Raw genomic sequence first — 19586 nt, forward strand, 5'->3', positions numbered from 1 at the left:
TAAGATGTATCCATCGATCTATACCATGAACACGGTTTTGTTTTCCTTTCCTCTTTCGTCAACCCCGGATTTCACTTTTTATGAGCAACTCGGCGGGTGTTCCTAGAAAAGCAGAGGAAGCTTACCCTACCGTTGCACCTGGTCCATGCTCACAGTTTTAGTGGAGTCCGAGTTGCTCATTTACTTTTGTTCCTTTGCGTGTATTATTTAGTTATTTTATGTTTGTGTTTGTCTGTTTTCCATATCTGGTCATTGTCCCTGGCCGGGTTACATTCTTTTGATATCCGCTATAATCTTGGTTCCCTTGATTTAATCTTTCAGTGTGAAACAAAATGTTCTAATTGTATACTGTAAACGTAGATAATACGTCATCTATATAGCGGAAACCAAGATTAAAGGACTCACCTAAACCATGTTCCTTCTTTTGAAAAGCCGTTTAAAAAATAAATTGAATATTTCAATATTTTCGTATTTACATTTAACTTATCAATAATACTAATTCTAAGTACGTTATACGTGCTTTCAATACTCCCACTGAAGAAAACTGTCATCAGCACACATAATTTAAAAAAAAATGTATATTGGTTCAACGTCTCTAGGTCATTTGCTTGACGTTCTGTTACATGTACCGTATGTCATATACATACAATGGATTCGGATGGTTGTGAAAACAATGCAGACATATCACAAATGCGTTAATGAAAATTAACAAAAGTTCAAACAAAAAATCACTTATTTTAAAGGTCAATCTAAAACATAGACTTGCATGGCGTAATAATTCATATTTATTTATCTTACCAGATACATAGTGCTCAGTTTGCCCAATTGTCTAATTTACACGTTTCATTAATGCAACTGTCTTAGCGAACAACTACATGTATCTTCACCAATTACCTGCTATAATATCCACATATATATGTAATATATTTAGATTAAAATATAACTTTTTCATGCATGAATTATCAATGTTTATTTCAACAACATATCATGCATCTATCCAATATCGGATACCCGATATCACACCTCTGGACTTATATCTCACCGTTTCACAGAATATACATGCCGTATCAACCCTCGACCTATATCACCCCACGGGCCGATGGCCCTTGGAATAATACATAAGTGTCTCGGGTTGATACAACATCTGATACAGATTTTGACATGTAATATTCATTATGTAGTGCATTATATGTAAAATTAATCTGTATACGTTAATACCACCTGTCGTACATGTGAATGATCTTGATTTCGCTCTCTCTTGGAAGGTCACTTAGGATTAGTTGAATTGACTTTAATTAAATTTTTCGAAATGTATACTTATTAACTAACCTGGAAAACATTTTCCCTTAATACCTCTTCACATTCACGAATCCTACTTGCGAATCAGTACGGATCTCCAAAATTAACAAGATTCGTAAGAATAACACAAATTCTTGGGAATCAAGCTAATTTTACGAGTGTCTTGCTAGTGCTTGATGATGGGTTACGAGTGTAAACGACCACTTAAGATTGACCAAGAATGATTATTTCATATCGGTGAAATATCCGATTTTCTAATTGGATAAAAGTTGGTCATGTATCATTCTTAATTCTACGGCAGAATCTCCATCAGTCAATACCCCCCCCCAAAAAAAAAAAAAAAAAAAAAACGACCTTGAAAACCGGTCATTATCAGAACAGTTCAAGATAATGACTAGCTGGGGATTTAGAATTCCCCCCTTATTAATAAAACGCAGTTGCGATTCATACGTGCATGTGACAAAGTCACACTTCTTTAAGTTTTAAATTATATACACAACAAAGACAATGAAGGAGACGGTTCCTCAACGAAATAAACATAATAGTTGTAACTAAACTGGTCAATATCTGATATTTAGACTGCTCGCGGGACAATCTTAATATCACGATATTGACCAGTTTTCAACAACTAATATATACATGTAAATATGATATGTTCACGAAAACAGGTCAATATTCATCAGCAATTTACGTATGCATGTGATAGAGTGCAATGCGAATGGTATCGATTTGGTCCATGTTTTAAGTTTAAGGAATATTTACGAATGGTTTAAGATTACCTAACGACTTCTTACGAATACATGCGGTTTGAATACGAGAGTTTTACGAATGGTAATGATTTTTCAATGGCGTTTCATTTCGTTATATAAAGTCCAGCTATACAGCCTCCTGCATTCTTCAATAGAACACTTGACATGTCTAATGAGGGAAAAAGTTCTTGCGAATACTTTACGAGTTATTGCGATCAGTAAGCGATGCCTTACGAATGGTTAAGAGAGGTTTGGCAGCTCTATATACTTCAGGAATAAAGTAATAAAAAAAAAAAGATTCGTGACTAATAGTTTATTATTCGTAAGAAGTTGTAAGAAAGATTAGTGTATGTGATAGGGGTTATTTCGAATGTTTCTGTCTATTTAAAATAATTTTAATGTCCGTAGTGCATACTTGAAAATAATTTGCTACCTGCACCACGTGATAAGGGTTATTTCCTCATATACAGAAAAGATATACCATTCATTCCGTTAAATATCAAAAAGTTTATGGTGTCGTAGTAACAGTATAAAATTTGGTCTATAAAATTATGCATAATTTATTTTATCCGATTAGAAAGCATGTTACTCCTTAAATTAAACTATTTTTTTTTCTTATTGAAATTCGCCACGAAATAACGAGAAATTAAAGAGATGGATATTTAATCAAATTCTGCTATGCTTAAAAACATTGTTCAGATTTAAAATGCAGGGTCAAACATTGTCTAAAATACATTTACAGCCACAAGCTCTGGAACTGGAATTAGTTATGACTTAATCAGTTTAACTATTGGTTTCTATTATTACCATAGACCTATATAAAGCTAGCGATTTAAGTGAGGCACGCGTATTTGGCAGATAACGAGTTCATGATAACGACCATAAACCATCTGTAGTGATGACTTCAATCTTGTAGCACCATAACCCTGTTCCAGAAGCCTAATTGTAAGTAGTCTAGCGCACTACAAAAAGTTTTCGTAGTTACGGCAAGCTCTGGCATAAATTGAGAACTCCATACACAGGTACTGAAGGGATATTACCATTGATGGAAAGAACGTGGACAATACGGAATGAAAAGTCAACGCGTTTGTCGTATAGTTTGGTCAATAGTTTTCTTTTACCATCGATCTCAAAGTGTAGGTCAAGATATGAGGCTGACTTCACCGTGTCCGTAGGATTTTTTACCTTTTGGGTAGATGCGATGCTTAGCATGAAAAGTTCACATTTTTGTAAACAAATATGTCTACCGCCGCTTTGCCAAAAGAATTTGTTTTGTTAAATTAATTATCAGGTCATATAAAATTCAGGCACTGCCTATGGAAGAAGTGATAACCCACCGAACAAACGAACGATGTTTTTTTAGTCTTCATATGCTTAACTTTTACGTTATGATAGTCTTTTTTGTTTTTGAGAAAATCTTGCATTTATCTCCCACTAAAATCAACCGATTTAAACAAAGTCAATAAAGACAACTATTGCAAATTGCCAATATACACTATCCATAAAGTGCAACAACGAAAAAAAAAACATGATAGTAAAATAGTAAAAATTGTAATGACGTCATTATGGAACCACAATTTTACGTCATTTAATAAAGACTACTGAAAATTGTTAATTTTTTTTTCGGACATAATTACATCCAGAAAACTACGACCAAAGAAACAACAATATATGATAAACTATGTAATACTGAATGTGTTCAATAAATATGAAGTTTTGTTTGTGTTTTTGGTGTGGACATCATTTCTTTGTCAAAAATTTGACCAGAAAGTGACCCCCCCCCCAAAAAAAAAAAAAAAAAAAAAAAAATTGACAGAATATCTAAATATTGGTAGAATTTTTTCTGTTGTTTCATTGCAAGAATTATCAGAAGTCAATTAAATTATACAACACTTTATGATTTATGTTCAGCTGTATTTTAGGCCAATAAGGCTATTCATCGCCCATTCTCCTTTATAAATTCTGGAAATATCAGTGTTTAATCTTATTTTAGATAAATCATTTTTAGACTTAAATATACGTGGCAATGCACAATATGTACAAAAGTTTACCTGATGAACTACATGTTAAACAAATCTGAATAGTAATTTCGTATAGAAGTTAATTAAAAATATAGTTATTCAAAATTTCACATATGTGCGTGTTCCTTTTTTCTTATTATGCAGCGAACATTTCTTATTTTCATTTTTTCAATATTTGCTGACTCTTATGTACGAAATAAGCATAAATACAATGTGATATTGGCATAAAGTAACCATTCACTAGAAGTAACACGATGAATTCTGGTACTGTTGTTTTCACTGCAGTTCTAATACTTAAAGTGACTTTGTCTCATCAGAACCATGACTACGCCTCTGGGAAACAAGCCAAGAGAGCATGGAGGAAAGCTGTTAAAGCTGGCAAAACTACAGGTAAAAGATGTTTTTATTTGAACTTGATTAATTTTTATGTGAAGGACATCATATTAAGTGATTGCATGGGGATCGTTTTCGCTTCAATTGAAGTGCGTTTTCTTTTTCTTAAATTTGAATAACGAATAAGGCTCAGTAGCACCGATCGAAAGATGTAACCGGAAAATCTTAATTGGAGATAGTTTTATGGATGTCATTCGAAGGAAATGACAAAGATGATCTAACTTACTATTCATTGCTTCTAGTTATACAAAGTTGTTATTTCTTAAATTCCTTCACAAACGTACATGTAATCATATTTTTAAAAATAAATCTTCAAACTAATAAAGAAACAGAAACTACTCTTAATTAACATGATTAAAACGCAATTCATCGATTTTGATCTCAACTAATAAATTTAACAGGTTAATCATAAATTTAGAAAATTTCATTATTGTTTTGCGGTAAGATTCGTGACGCGAAAATTAAACATATTTTCAAGATTCGTATATCTTAAAAAGTTTATGATAATATTATTGGATGTCCTAATTAATGAGCAATTTTTATTAATTTATACGTGAATCGAATCATGGTTTCAAAATCTTGTCCAATGAGGTAGATTCCGAACTCCTAAACTGTGTTTTACAACCTGTAAATTTTCACGATGGCTATTTCGTGAAGTGAGCTACATGTACGCAAAACTATAACAGATAGACGTGACAATGCATATAAACAAAGAACCCAGTCGAATGCAGGGAATTCATTTCATTGTGACGGTTGGTTCCTTTCTTTGTGAGATATGTTGTCTGTTTCCAGTCTGTGCAGCTCACTTCACGTGGAGGAAGCATTTTTGTCTAAACTTGAAGACAGTTAGATAGGTTAGGGGACTTCTTTTGTGTAATGTCTGATTTTTTACTAAAACAATCTGACAAGTTTTTAATGTTAAAGGTACTACAATTATTGTGATAAATGCTGATGGTGATGAAGTCGGAAGAAGAGATTACTCTTACTCAGCTATATGTAAAGACGGGTACTCTTTCTCAAAATTATTTGCTGACGGGACCTTTAAGTGTAAAAAGGGACCTGGCAGGAGAAGACGTGTAAAATGTAGTAATTTCTGTAAGTATATCATGGTGACTGTATATATTTGCATTAATGCCATGTGCTTCTCCATTTCGTTTTTCACCTCTCGTTACCAGTATAACAATGATTTCAATACAGTCAATCATATGGGCATTTTACGACTTATTTACCATAATCTTAATACAGTCGTCATATGGGGATTTACATCACCACTATTGCCATCATCCTAATGTAGTGGCCACATAGATATATTTATTGCCATCATCAACATCATCTTAAAACATTAGCCACATTGTCATCTTTCTAACCATTTTAACCATCATCGTAATACTTTAAGTATTGATCAGTCTAAAATCAGGCAGGGGTGATTCATTATATCTCAAGATAATCGATAAAACTGTTAAAATTTGTTTATATCGTCCTAAAACAACCCGCCCTATGTTTATTTCCTTAGATCTGCTATATATCGTGAGGCCTACTGAAAGATTTCTACTTTTAAAAAAATGGGATTAAGAAATGCATGAATCAATTGTCATAAACTTCTGCCTGGTTTTAAAACAGAGCTGCACTTAATTCGAAACAGTATTAACATAAGTATTTTTATCACTACCATTGTTAGAGCCATTTACCATCGGTTTTATTTCTCACACCGTACAAAACATGACTAGTACAGTAACATTTAAAGAGCTGTGGTCGATTTCACACAAAAAAAAAAAAAAAATGTAAATTTGCAATTTGTACATATGTTGGTAGGTTTTCTATATAGCGGTTTTCATAAAAATCAGACAAGAGGTGATTCATGTATGTCAAAAACCCACCTTTTTCAATTTTATTTCTTGCTCAGAAACGGTCACTAATCACATACCCAGTCTCAGTTTTTCATTTGGTTGTTCCGCTTTTGAGATAAAACGTATATAAATTGCACATAAAATTGGCATTTGGCAAGAGTTATCTTGATTTTGTCTAATTTGGTTGGTTTTAGTGGGAGATAAATATATGATGTTCTCAAAAGTGCTGACCTGAATATCGAAATATCTATCGTTATGCGACTATATAGCGTATGAAGACTGAAACAGCATTGTTTGTTAGGTGTTTTTTTACGCCATGAATCACTTTACAATTGGCAGTGTCTGAATTTTATGTGAACTTGTACTTATACATAAATGATGGAAAAGTTTGGTTTGACACTAATAGAGTTTTGTAATATTTGACTATTGGAATAATTCAACATTGTTATTTTTTCATACATTCATAAATGATATAACCCTGCCATTACGTGTTTTTAAATTTACAAACAGATGGTACAATTCGTTCCTTGAATTGCCCTGGTTTTAAGTACATAAGTGCATACTGGATAGCTGGTACCACCATTAAGTACAGATGCTGTGGAGAAAGAAGTAAGTCCTAGTAAAATCAGGGACTTCGCTTGAACTGTACTGCATTGCCGAACCCAGACACTTTAAAATGAAGGTGCCAGTCGAGGTTCCTCTGACAAAGGGGTGGTGGTGCAAGGACTTTATTTGCAATTTTTTTGTCAATATGTCACACGAAAATGACATATTTTCTAATAAAAAAGAAGAGTGCCAACCGCTGCACTTCTCCCTGGATCCCCCACTGGACTGTATCATACACTGACATAACTGTAGAACAAAAAGCAAACACCATAGGTACGCTAAGTGAGCATAACTTTTTAAAAGCCAGTTACAAAATGGAAAAAAAAACAATTGAAGATAAATAACAGAATTTACATCAGGTCCTACCAGTTAAGGAATCTATTTTATTAGTTTTGTTGCGTCAAACAGCCTTTTTTGTGAAATAATCATAATGTAATTTCCTGTTACTATGTTGTTAAGCAGATTTTTTTTTGTAAAACAATGTCATTTAACATAATTGAGTACGGAATATATATATATTCTATTCAACTTTTGAATCGTTACTTCAATCGCTAAGATTCGTCTTGTCTGGTATACACATGAACGATTGTCATGGTATCACTTTTGTTCGTGGAAGAAATATTTACATATATTTGTTTTCCTTGAGGAAATACTATTGAGCATATAGTATAAATAAGTATATTTATAAGACCTATACATAGAAAATCTAACTAAAATATGCTTTGCAGAGATAACATACTCCGACGAAAACTGTGCTGTAAAGCGGAATGAAGAAACAGTCAACGGAGAAACACACAAGGTTTCTGAAGGAAAATTCTGGACAGGTTTTGGTTCCGAGGATAGTGGGTAAGACTATTAATTTTGTAAACATACAAAGTGTCCCTTTATCATGCCTTTAGATTAAGGTGTTTATGTCAAAATTTTGCAGTCGTCACCATGACTCGATTGATCTTTCTGGTTTACAGTTATCTGTTTTCGTTACGGTGTATTCATTTGCGCCATGAAAACTGATTTGTTCAACGTGTCATAGTTTTCTTTTCCTCTTTCGTCTACCCCGGACTTGAGTTTTTATGAGCAACTGGGCGGATGTTTCTAGAAAAGCAGAGGACGCTTAACCTACGGTGGACCTGGTCCATGATCCCAGTTTTTAGTGAAGTCCGAGTTGCTCATTTGCTTTTGTTACTTTGTATGTATGATTTTAGTTACTCTATGTTCTTTGTTGTGTGTGTCTGTTTTCCATGTCTGATCTTTGTCCCTGGATTGCATTCTTTTGATTACCGCTATAACGTTGGTTCCCTTGATTACTCTTTCAATATAGTGGTATATGGCAGACATAAATATCTTTCATCTTTAAATAGCCTGACTCGGCCTACAATGAATGAAGTGTCTCGCAAGAATCAGGAACTACTTATACTTCAGGAGTACCTGAGTTTTCCCCTGATTTCCAGTGAATTTCGTTTTGTTTTGTTTTGTTTTGTGTTGTTCGTCGTGTTTGTGTGTTTTTTTGTCTGTATTTTTCATAAAGCAAGGGCACTTTTATTATCATGGTATACATTATACGGATAATTTCGACAAAAAAGAACAACGCAATTATTTTTTTTTCTTTTTTTGTCACCTTGTGTATTTTCTTCATATGTGTTTCATTTGAAGTTAATAACACAGTAAAACATACCAAGCATCTTGTGATAGGACAGTGGTTAGACAATCATGATTAAACAATGTTAGTCTTTGAGAAAGGGAGGAAAGTGTATGGTCATTTTGAGACTTTACAACTGATATTTTATCATATGAACTTTTGATTAACTAATACGTATAAGGGGTAAAACAACTATACAAAAACATGAACACAGGTACAAAATAACTACCAATACACAATAAAATTTTAATGGGGACAACAGATAATAAAACAAATTAATATTAATTACTTGTACAAATCAAAAAGAGTTAACATGTACATATGAGTTACCTGTATACATAAACAAGAATACAACCATTAAGATGACAAGGGTACACGAGGAAAAATGTAGTTGTACAGGTTCAAATAAAATTAAGAGGGTATTATTATTATTATATAAATGACACATAAAAAGTAGGGAAATAAACATAATAAATAAATCATAACATAAACATGAACAGGGAGTTTGACCAATACATAGTTGTTTTACATAATAGTTAGTGTATATAGGGAGATAAAGATCTTTAAGAAACTAATTAAGAAAAAAGAACTTAGACGAAGAATTATGACTGAGATAGAGATCCAAGTTCAAGAGGGTTCGCCCTCAAGAAGGGAGTCTGCTGACTCTTTCTCTCTTCTTATTGTTTGTACGTTGCTGTTGTATTGTGATTGCTGAATAATAAAAGTACCAGTCGTACGTCTGCTTATTGATCACGGCCATGGAAGATAACAGGAACAGATTTTTATACTGTTATAATCTAAATACTGCATATATCGGTATGATGTACATTGTCTGAATGAAAAAAATCCGTCATCAGCAGCGTTAGGACCAAACACTAGAGAAGTTCAAAATCAAAAACTAAATTGTATACAAAAAACCGGAAAAGTCCCCCACCCCCAAATCGAAAACGTAGCAAAGTCCATTACCGGTGTCTTTTACCGAAGGACGCCAAAGGAACTTATGATTATTACAAGGAATTAAGACTCGATGTTCTACAGCCATATTTGGTAAATGGTATATTATATTTAGTTCGTGGTCAGACAAGTCTAACTACTTGGTAGGTGAATACTCCCCTGGGATCTATGGTTCAACAGCAGTGGCATCGTGCTTGCTATTTGAATGCTAAGGCGCAATTGAAAAGAATTCGATAGGAAGACATTTTTAATTTACATCATAAAAGGCGACCGTTATGTTTGTGAGGTGTTTTTTCAAGAATTTGCAGTTTAGCGATATTCTTCTTCTTCGAAACTTTAAACTCATAAGTTAATTAACATATATAATATACAGAAATATCTTACTCTCGCATATGTCGACAAAGTAATAATATCTCACAGAAAAACATACGGTATATTTGGAAGAAGTTGATACTTTCATTAAAATTGTGTGAAAGTATACAAAAGCAAAATGGTTTATTCCGTAGAATACTGTGTGACTAAGAGATAAAAAAGACAAAGAAATAATGATATTTTCTGGCATTTGTTTGTTTAAAACTCCTGAATGTTTTTTCAATATGTTATAAACATGATACTTCTTGACCTCCTTGTTTTTTTAGAATTACATGGAACAATTATGAGTGTCAATACGATACTCGGACACATGCGTACTGAGACTGGTGAGAAAAAGTGACCAATAAATATCATCATTTGCTTTATTAAAGTCAGAATTGTTGCAAGTTTTTCTATTTTTTATTCATTTGAATCCTAAAATAAAGTAACATGATAACAATTGTATCAGTATTAAATGTCAATCCCTGTAAAAAAACATGCTATAATGGGTAAAATATGGTAAAAAAAACCCCAATTATTTTAAAATAAATTTTTCTGTTATATAAATAGAGACCCTAAATGGTATATACAAATGATTAGCCAAAAGAGTAATCAAGGGAACCAAGATAGAGAAATCAATAGAATATTTTCCTAGAATAACGACAAGACAAGGAAAATAAACACACACAATAAAAACATGAAATAATAATAAAAAAAAACACGTACAAAGAAAAAAAAAACATAAGCCAGTGAAATTGTTTCTACATCACGTAAAATGCTCTGAACATAAACAATATTAATAAAGAGCAGATAATTCTCACAAATAATATATTTGCTTACGTTCTATTGACAACGATCACAATTTCTTAGGACTTACGTTTGAAAGTAAAGTATATGAAAATGCTTAGTGTATAAGTGTGATACTATGTTTGACTTTCATTCACAAGCATGTGTCAAACTACTTTTTGGACTCTTATATATTCAAAGGCATTCTTTAAGAAAACAAGGAGTCACTATGCGTCGTCAATCGATGTTTTGACACCTGTGTCCAAGTAACTATAAGACGAACACATATTTATTTGGAATTCGGAAGAAGTATTTTATATACAAGTATTTGGCAAAAACCGTATCAATTGTTTGTAACTTTTGTAAACTGAATCTAAATTAAAGGGAAAAAGAGTAAAATTTCAAAAAAGCGATTTGCAACGGTAAGCAGATCTGGAACAAAACGTACTCGTATACGGAATGGTTGATGGAATTTTTGTAATGCAGCAATGTAAGATTTTGTGAAAATATCTAGCGACATGATTGTTAGTCTTTTCTTCGTTTTTACAAATAAAACGGTAACTATAAAAGTTTGTCTATTAAAAAGGTGACGTTGCTGTGTATTAACCATTGTAATATACATGGAAATACAGCCAAAAACTTTAAAGACACTATTACGGGTTTTTAAATTCATCCACTTAGACACGAGCTACACTGACCAATTCAAATGTTCCTGAAGGATGAGCAGTTCATATAACTTGTAAGATATCTTTTGAATGTTTGATGAAAGAGAAAACTATATAGAATAATGGTTTAGTTTTTGGAATCTGACAATTTCTAAAGTTAATAAGGTCGTAGTAACGACTTATTATTTTGGCAAACACAACCCAGTCCGAAGCATATAGGCACATCTTGCCAAAATTAGTTATATACACGAAATTAAGGAAATTGTAAAGGCAAATATGTGTTGTAAAAAGTTAATAACCATTGAAAGACAATGAATATTCTTCTTGTTACAGCTTTGCAGGCATTTTAAGAAAATCAGAAGACGCTTACCCTACCAGTGCACCTGATCCATGTTCCCAGTTTTTAGTGGAGTCCGAGTTTCTCATTTACTTTTATTACTTTGAATGTATTATTTTGTCATTTTATGTTCTTTGTTGTGTGTGTCTGTTTTCAATAGGGGTTCTTTGTCCCCGGATTACATTCTTTTGATTTTTGCTAGAATCTTGGTCCTCTTGCAATTAATATCTCTTAAATAAAATGGATGTAACCAAAATGCAAGTAGCAGTCTATAAAAAAATCGGACAGGAGGTGATTTATTCATGTCTAAAACCCACTAAATTCACTTTTATTTCTTATTCAGTAATGTCTACAGACCTCCTAACAAGTCTTAGTTTGTCACACGGTTGTTGCCTTTTCTTCAATAAAAATGATATTTTGATTTGTTGATTTAGTTGGTGATAAATGGTTTTACAGAAAGGACTATCGTTATGTAAATATTTAGCATATGTAGACCGTAAAATCGTGTTTTTTTTTCCATGATTCACTTCTAATATAGGCAGTATTTGGTAATGGTATTTAAAGATATATGATTTCTTTGCGACTTGAAACCAAGACAACTTTGCATGGTTAAATGCATTATCAGATATATTGTTGTCGATATTGCTAGCATATGTAATCTAGGGATACAATTTTTTATGATAAACACAAAATTGGAGAAATAATGACGAATGAAATAAAGCCAAGTAATCGTATAGCTGAGTAACTATGGTTTAACAAGAGTCTCTTGAATTCATTAATTATATACGTACAATGATAAGAAATTAGAAATTGGCCGAGCAAATTATTTTATTTTGACTTTTCGTTCATTTCTTTGGGAATAAAGTATCAATTTATTGCACTATAATTTATGATGTTCGAATTTTTTACGGGCATAAATGATGTGACATCTATGGCAACACCGCCTGCACAAAGTCTAGCGCCAAAGACCACTCGACCAGCTAGGCTATATAAAAATATAGCTTTTGCTGGCCGGGTCATTCCTCCTCGTAGGATTATTCTAGAGTTTTAACTAAGTACACGATGTATGGTAGTACGAGACAGCTCATCTAGGTGTTATCATGTAGTATATATGATCAAATAACACCTAGATGAACTGTCCCGTACTACCATACATCGTTTACTAAGTTACAACCCTATATCAATCCTACGAGGAGGAATGAACAGGCCCGCGAAAGCTATATTTTTATATAGCCTAGCTGGCCGAGTGGTCTAAGGGCGCTCCACTTTGTACAGGCGGTGTTATCATAGATGTCACAGCGGTACGAGTTCGAATCCCGCAGAGGGAACGACTAAAAATTTGCATCGCAAATTTGACAGTTCTAACATCGTTGGGAATTTTTCAGACCCTCTATAATTTTACATTATCTTTCCTGTATCAATTTGATCCGATGGAGCAATGTAGCGAATAGATCGTCACATTCTGAGAAGTTTGTATAATATTGATTGGTTGTGACAAGCATCATTAATTTGATCCTCTATCCTACATAATAACACCTAGATGAACTGTTCCGTACTACCATACATCGTGTACTAAGTTAGAGCCCTAGATTAATCCTACTAGGAGGAATCACCCGGCCGGCGAAAGCTATATTTTATAGCCTAGCTGGTGAGTGGTCTAGGGCGCTGGACTTAGTGCAGGCGGTGTTGCCATAGATGTCACAGCGGTACGAGTTCGAGTCCCGCGGAGGGAACGACAAAAATTTGCTTCGAAAAAATAGGGACTCAGATCACTACCGATGAATATGCAAAAGATATGAGTAAATTGTAGCTTATGAAATAAAACAAACTTAAGATGAAATAATATAAATTAACTTAATCATGGTGCATATGCATCGGAAGATGATATAAGTAATTGTATAAAAATATTTAAACGTATTTCTTTTAAATTTGAATATTAGCAGCCTTGATAACCATGGGAATTTATATAACTATAAAGTCAAGGTTCCTTAAAGGCATCTTTCCATAAAATGGATCTAATTTGGTTAGTGGTTAGAACCATTAAGCTGGAGTCCATGCAAAAATCAAGCAGTGAATAGCACGTGACAGATTTTGTTTTTAAAAAAAAAAATGTTTACTTATTTTATATCACATAAGCATACTTTATCGTTCTGTTTAGATCTCGAATCCATGTTTCAATGTTAGTCTTAACTTTAAGTCTTTCTTCATTCTTTCCTTTACGCATCCTAAATAATCCACGGCCTTTACTTTTGAGATCTTAGCCCCTTTCGTGATGCATTGATCTTCATTTTGTGCATTATAAAGTCTGTCTATTACCCTGACATCTCTTACTTGGTTGTGAAGACATAAATGCTTTAATAAGAAATATATTGTAATGGAAACTTGTTTATTTTATAATCCATGACAGTTTATGTCGCCATTTTTTCTTTGCTATGCTCTTTATTGGAACATGTAGAAAACCAAAACGTTTTCTATAGTGCCAAAATGAAAACAACTGAATTATTAAGAAGTAAATTGATGTTAAAACATAACATTGCTCATTTGCTTTTGTTACTTTGTATGTTGATTTTAGTTACTTTATGTTCTTTGTTGTGTATGTCTGTTATCCATGTCTGGTCTTTGTCCCTAGACCACATTTTTTTTATTACCGCTATAACCTTGACTCCCTTAATTACTCTTTAAAAATTTAATATTGTTGTAAAAAATATCGCTTAAATCTAACAAATGATTATTACAAGTGTAACAATATAAGTTGAGCGTTTTGAAATTACATTTATATAGATGAATTCCATGAAGTGGATGATGATTATATTAAAGAATTGAAATATTATGCCATTATATGATTTCTATTACAAATATATATAATATAAAATGCAATATTATATACTTACTGTGGTAAACTATAAGAGTTATGCTAGGTAATGTACAACGCTAAGTAATCCTTTAAATATGAAGTTAATGTATTTAATGAATTTGTGTTTGTTTTACTCTCACATTCATGTACAATCTTCCTTGGTGAAATAAAATTGTTTAAAGCTATAAGATCCATATATATTGCTACTTTGAAAATACATGAACAGACCTCACAGGAAAACTACATCATATTCTTTTAAAACCTTTTGTGAAACACTGAACAAAAAACGTATAATCAGATGAATAAAATATATGAAAAATACATGTACATGAAAAATACAAATAAAATTATATGGATACTTTATGTAATCCTTAGGACAGCATATGTGGAGAAGGTATTTGTATAATGTATGCAAAAAATCAATATTTTCAAATTGGTCTTAAACAAATGTTGCCATACATTTTTAAAGACATGAAAATATATATATATATATAACATTTTACTGGGTTGTATTAAATACAAATATTTAGATGATGGAATTTGGAAACAAGAAAGGCCTTTCATAAATCCGTCAAAATTGTCATAATAGATTAAAGAAAAAATCAAGTTAACAAAGGTAGCCTTCTACGCGTTACTTTTCATCAACAATTTGTTCTGTGATGCACCGACGCATTAAGATACCTATGACTACACAATGAGTAATAATACAGCTATATAGTGGGAGTTAATTAAGCGAACTACCCCATCACTACAGCTAGCAGTTCCATTAAAACATAACTGAATGTGAATGACCGATGTACACTTCAGGTAACAAGTTGGAACACTGATCTTCAGAATAGCAAATACTTTGGCTATTGACTCAGTTTTACAGCTGCTCCTAAATAAACTTGTCGGGAAGTGCATGCATGATAAGTCTCCTTTCTTTTCCCATTTATAGCTTTTCTTCTAGTACATTTGGATTAATTCAATTAATTCAGCCGTTTGAAGTTGACTGTCTATCTCCATTCTGCTCGATCTCTAGCTTTTCATCACTAGATGATTAATTAAGATCTTCAAATTTTGTTTTCATATCTCAAATCTTCAGTTGTAAAGTTGTAATGGTACATGGTTGATTCGTAATTTTAATAAAGCTGTTAAATACCATTCTGTGTAAGAATGGGGTAATGGGTTGCACATAATAATATGCCTCAAATATATTCAATACATCTTGAAAAAAAGCTGATAAACTTTTTCAATCATACTGAAGTATCTGTGACGAAAATGTTTTTTTGAGTGGGTTGAAAATAAACATAGTAACCTATTGCAGAACATTTAAGTTTGAATTCTTTTACGTAAAAACGAAGATATGCATGTCAGACATCTTTCAACCACAATGTAACATATATCAGAGACCAGCGGAATGGAAAATTAGGAGAACTCCAATAATTATTATATCTTGTAAATTACCTGTACGGGGATAAGTCCCATTTAATGGGACGTTGGGCAAAAGGGATAAAGAAATGTTATAATTAGGCACATTCTATTGATTACCAAATTTTGCTTAGTTCTTTATGTTAAATATTGAATTCGTGGATCGTTATGGTGTATCCATCAGCACCACGAGAACTGATTTATTCAACGGGTCATAGTTTTCCTTCCCTCGTTTGTCTATCCCGGACTTGGCTTTTTATGAGCAACTCGGCGGGTGTTTCTAGAAAAGCAGAGGACGCTTACCCTACCGGTGCACCTGGTCCATGCTGCCAGTTTTTAGTGGAGTCCAAGTTGCTCAATTACTTTTGTTACTTTGTATGTATGATTTTAGTTACTTTATGTTCTTTGTTGTGTGTGTCTATTTTCCATGTCTGGTCTTTGTCCCTGGATTACATGTGTTTGATTACCGCTATAACCTTGGTTCCCTTGATTACTCTTAGATAATTACGAAAATTACTAATATTTTGTAATATGCATAATTCGTGTTTATAATGTATAGGAAACGTTGAATATGAATGGACAATTGGCACGGCGAATGAGGCAATATGGAATAGGGAATGGGGATAGTGGGAAGTTTACCTCATATGAGAGATATATTCTCTGATTAGTTTGTCTGTGGCTTTTTTTTTAAACAATACGCATACATTTATGTAAAGCAGTAAATCGTTCAGACTTCAACAACAAAGGAATGTCTTGACTTATACGTAGAAAATGATTTTTCAAATTGTCAAGTCATGTGGTGACAATGACTACACTTTGTAAAAGGGTATGTATAGAATACTAATTAAAAAAATTCAGTAATTCTGAAAAGCAATGCAAACAGAATGAAAATGTTTTACGCTAAGCGATACATAAGATGTTTTAAAACATAGCCTTGACATCAAGTTAACAGTAGAAGCACACTAGTAATAAATACCAAAGAACTAAACGTTCTAACAATATAAGGAACGTCAATCTTAAGACCCGCTCTTAAACTTACATTGAATTCTAGTGTTCCAGAAAGACGAGCAGCGAATGCTACTTAAAAAGCATCTGCTTCTACTGTGGTTTCTAATCCTTTGTTACATAAACACACATTCCTCGTTTGTCTATCCCGGACTAGACATTTTATGAGCAACTCGTCGGGTGTTTCTAGAAAAGCAGAGGACACTTACCCTACCGGTGCACCTGGTCCATGCTCCCAGTTTTTAGTGGAGTCCGAGTTGCTCATTTACTTTTGTTACTTTATATGTATGATTTTAGTTACTTTATGTTCTTTGTTGTGTATGTCTGCTTTCCAGTCTGGTCTTTGTCCCTGGATTACATTCTTTTGATTACCGCTATAACCTTGGTTCCCTTGATTACGCTTCCACAAAACGGGTAATATTATTAAATACTTATATTTTTTTTCCAGAAACTGACATGATAATCGAATCCAATAAATTGAAAGATGTTTTATTTTTCAAGATCAGATGCTTGTCTATATATAAGTTGAACACATTCAAATAATTTCATTTTTTTACGCTAAACCAACGAAATGACCAATAAAAAGAATTGAACTTGTCTGAACATGTCTTATATAAAACATGAACGGGTGATCAGCAATAAACTGCTTAGGAGGTGGTGGACCTGTTAGTCCTGTAATAATGATCGTAGCAGCAGCTGCTTCAGTACCAAGCTCGTTCACATTTATGAAAACGTTATGTTTAGCTTCTGACACATATATCTTAGTCTCTACATTTCTTATTAAATTTGAGAAGTCAGCTATATCAGGCAAGAAAATGTCCGTCACACCTAATTTAGGCAGCAAGTCTTCTTTAAGATCAATTTCAAATTCAAATTCGAATTTTGGGATTTTTACAAAAAGATAATTCTCTTCCAAACCTGATTCAATGGCATTTGCCACTGATGAAGAAAACGAATTCTTCAAATCCTTCAATCCATCTGTTAGACTTGGCAGGATTATTATCATTTCATATTCTTTTCCTTTGTAAGGTAAAGCAATTGCTGAAAAACTTTTTCCGTTGTAGTAACGAACAGAAAAGGCGCTTGCCATCATGTCTACCTTGATCTTTTTTCGTTTTGTCAATGAAAAATCTTCTCGATTTGTGAATCTAGGATCAAACTGTGTTTCCCATTCTCCTTTAAAGTAAAGGGTGTTAACGAGGACCATGACAGTCATGTCGTTGAGCAAGCTCGGCTCAATCACATCAATTATTCTATTGTTTGTCCGTCTAGCTATGTAACTATTGATGATGTGCGCAGATCTTTTAGATTTTTTGAAATCTAGATTTTCGATTCCAGCCTTGAAGTAAACTCTTGCTGCTTTACGAACTTTTTGTTTGAGTCTTAGTCCCTTTTTGACGAAAAGTTTCGTCGCAATGGAGAGTTCAATTTCTTTTGTATTAAACACTTTCGCCTCTAGTGCCTGGTAATGATGATATATCATTTGGTCATTCCAGTTGTTGTTCACAATGGTAGACTTTATTTGTGATTTGCTAGATCCACCGGTTCCAATCATCAACATCAAAAAAGCGGAAATAATGCTGAAAGGTGACATACATGCATTAATTGTTCCGTTTGTATCCTGATATATATCATGGGAAAAACTTTTCAAACTTTCTTCAAACAAAGATTTAGTAGCCATTTGGTTTCCTGAACAGTATAAGCACGTTTTCTAATGCGCTTTTGCAACGGTGTTAGCTGAACGCTTTGAGCTGATATTTATAGGCAAAATACGACCTATTCAGGATTAAGCATTAACGTTCTATAGCTGTAAAAATTATAATTTTAATGATTTCAGGAACCATATTGCAGTACTTAGCAGTTAATTGATATCCAAAACTTCCCATTTCTGAGCTGTATTACAAAGTTTTTTTTTTCAACAGTTGAATATATTTTCAATATGTGTCGAAATGCTTTTCTATGTAAAAAAGGATAGTTGAACTGTACTTAAGATCTTGATAATGGTTGCTAGTCACGTTCACACTACTTTGCCTTGATCAAGAACTTGTCGTGTTCCAATGTTATTCGGTTACATGCAACTGTTTGACAGGATTTTTGTTATTTAGACATGTTGACTGTAATGATATTTACATAGTGTACATATATACAACAAAGAATGCAAACAAGTTTGGAAACAGAGGATTAAAATGACTATGAAACAATTTGAAATGAGTAAGAAACGTAGAGTACAATTACTCCTAATTATGATAACTTTTCAAGCTTTTCCTTCTAGAAAATTGCGACCTTTTGTTTGTAAGTGTGAAAAGCTTTTAATGAATAATTGTCCATCAAGAAATTACTACAACAGTAGCAATATGAAGTTTATCCTACATGTAGTATTCCATTTTTATTTTCGTCTATCGTATCTCTGGTTGCTAGTCACGTTCACACTTCTCTTTGCCTTGATCAAAAGCTTGGTAGGATGGAGCCTTTGTAAATAATACGCTATGGTGGCGTGTGATATAAAAGTATGAATTACTAGACGTAATGATAATGATTTCATTGTCGTTTATATCTACCATAATAAAATGAGGTTTGTCAGTTCATTGCAGTTAACTGTTATCTAAATATTTGGATAAAACAAATATTACGCAATTTACCACATTACAAGTTATGTTAATCAAAATAACAAAG

The 19586-nt window shown here is 32.9% G+C and overlaps 1 protein-coding gene and 1 long non-coding RNA gene across 2 annotated transcripts; one reads left to right on the forward strand and one right to left on the reverse strand.

The window, feature by feature from the left end:
• The first annotated feature begins 6825 nt into the window (after positions 1-6825).
• On the forward strand, positions 6826-10379 carry LOC148628261 (uncharacterized). Its single transcript, XR_015919335.1, has 3 exons — positions 6826-6918; positions 7644-7761; positions 10144-10379. It is a non-coding gene; the product is annotated as an uncharacterized LOC148628261 (long non-coding RNA).
• A 7087-nt stretch (positions 10380-17466) lies between these two features.
• Positions 17467-18594, reverse strand: LOC148628262 (antithrombin-III-like). The gene has a single exon (XM_088564847.1). The coding sequence runs from the start codon at positions 18592-18594 to the stop codon at positions 17467-17469; it is 1128 nt and encodes a 375-aa protein (XP_088420973.1).
• Between the last annotated feature and the right edge of the window lie 992 nt (positions 18595-19586).

The sequence above is a fragment of the Perna viridis genome, chromosome 1 (genome assembly GCF_037379345.1).
Source record: "Perna viridis isolate PV_CMFRI_1.1 ecotype Kerala chromosome 1, ASM3737934v1, whole genome shotgun sequence".
Classification (NCBI taxonomy): Eukaryota; Metazoa; Mollusca; class Bivalvia; order Mytilida; family Mytilidae; genus Perna; species Perna viridis.

Bases quoted from the DNA above. Each gene is read 5' to 3' on its own strand.
- LOC148628262 (XM_088564847.1), bottom strand. From the start codon at position 18,594: ATGGCTACTAAATCTTTGTTTGAAGAAAGTTTGAAAAGTTTTTCCCAT.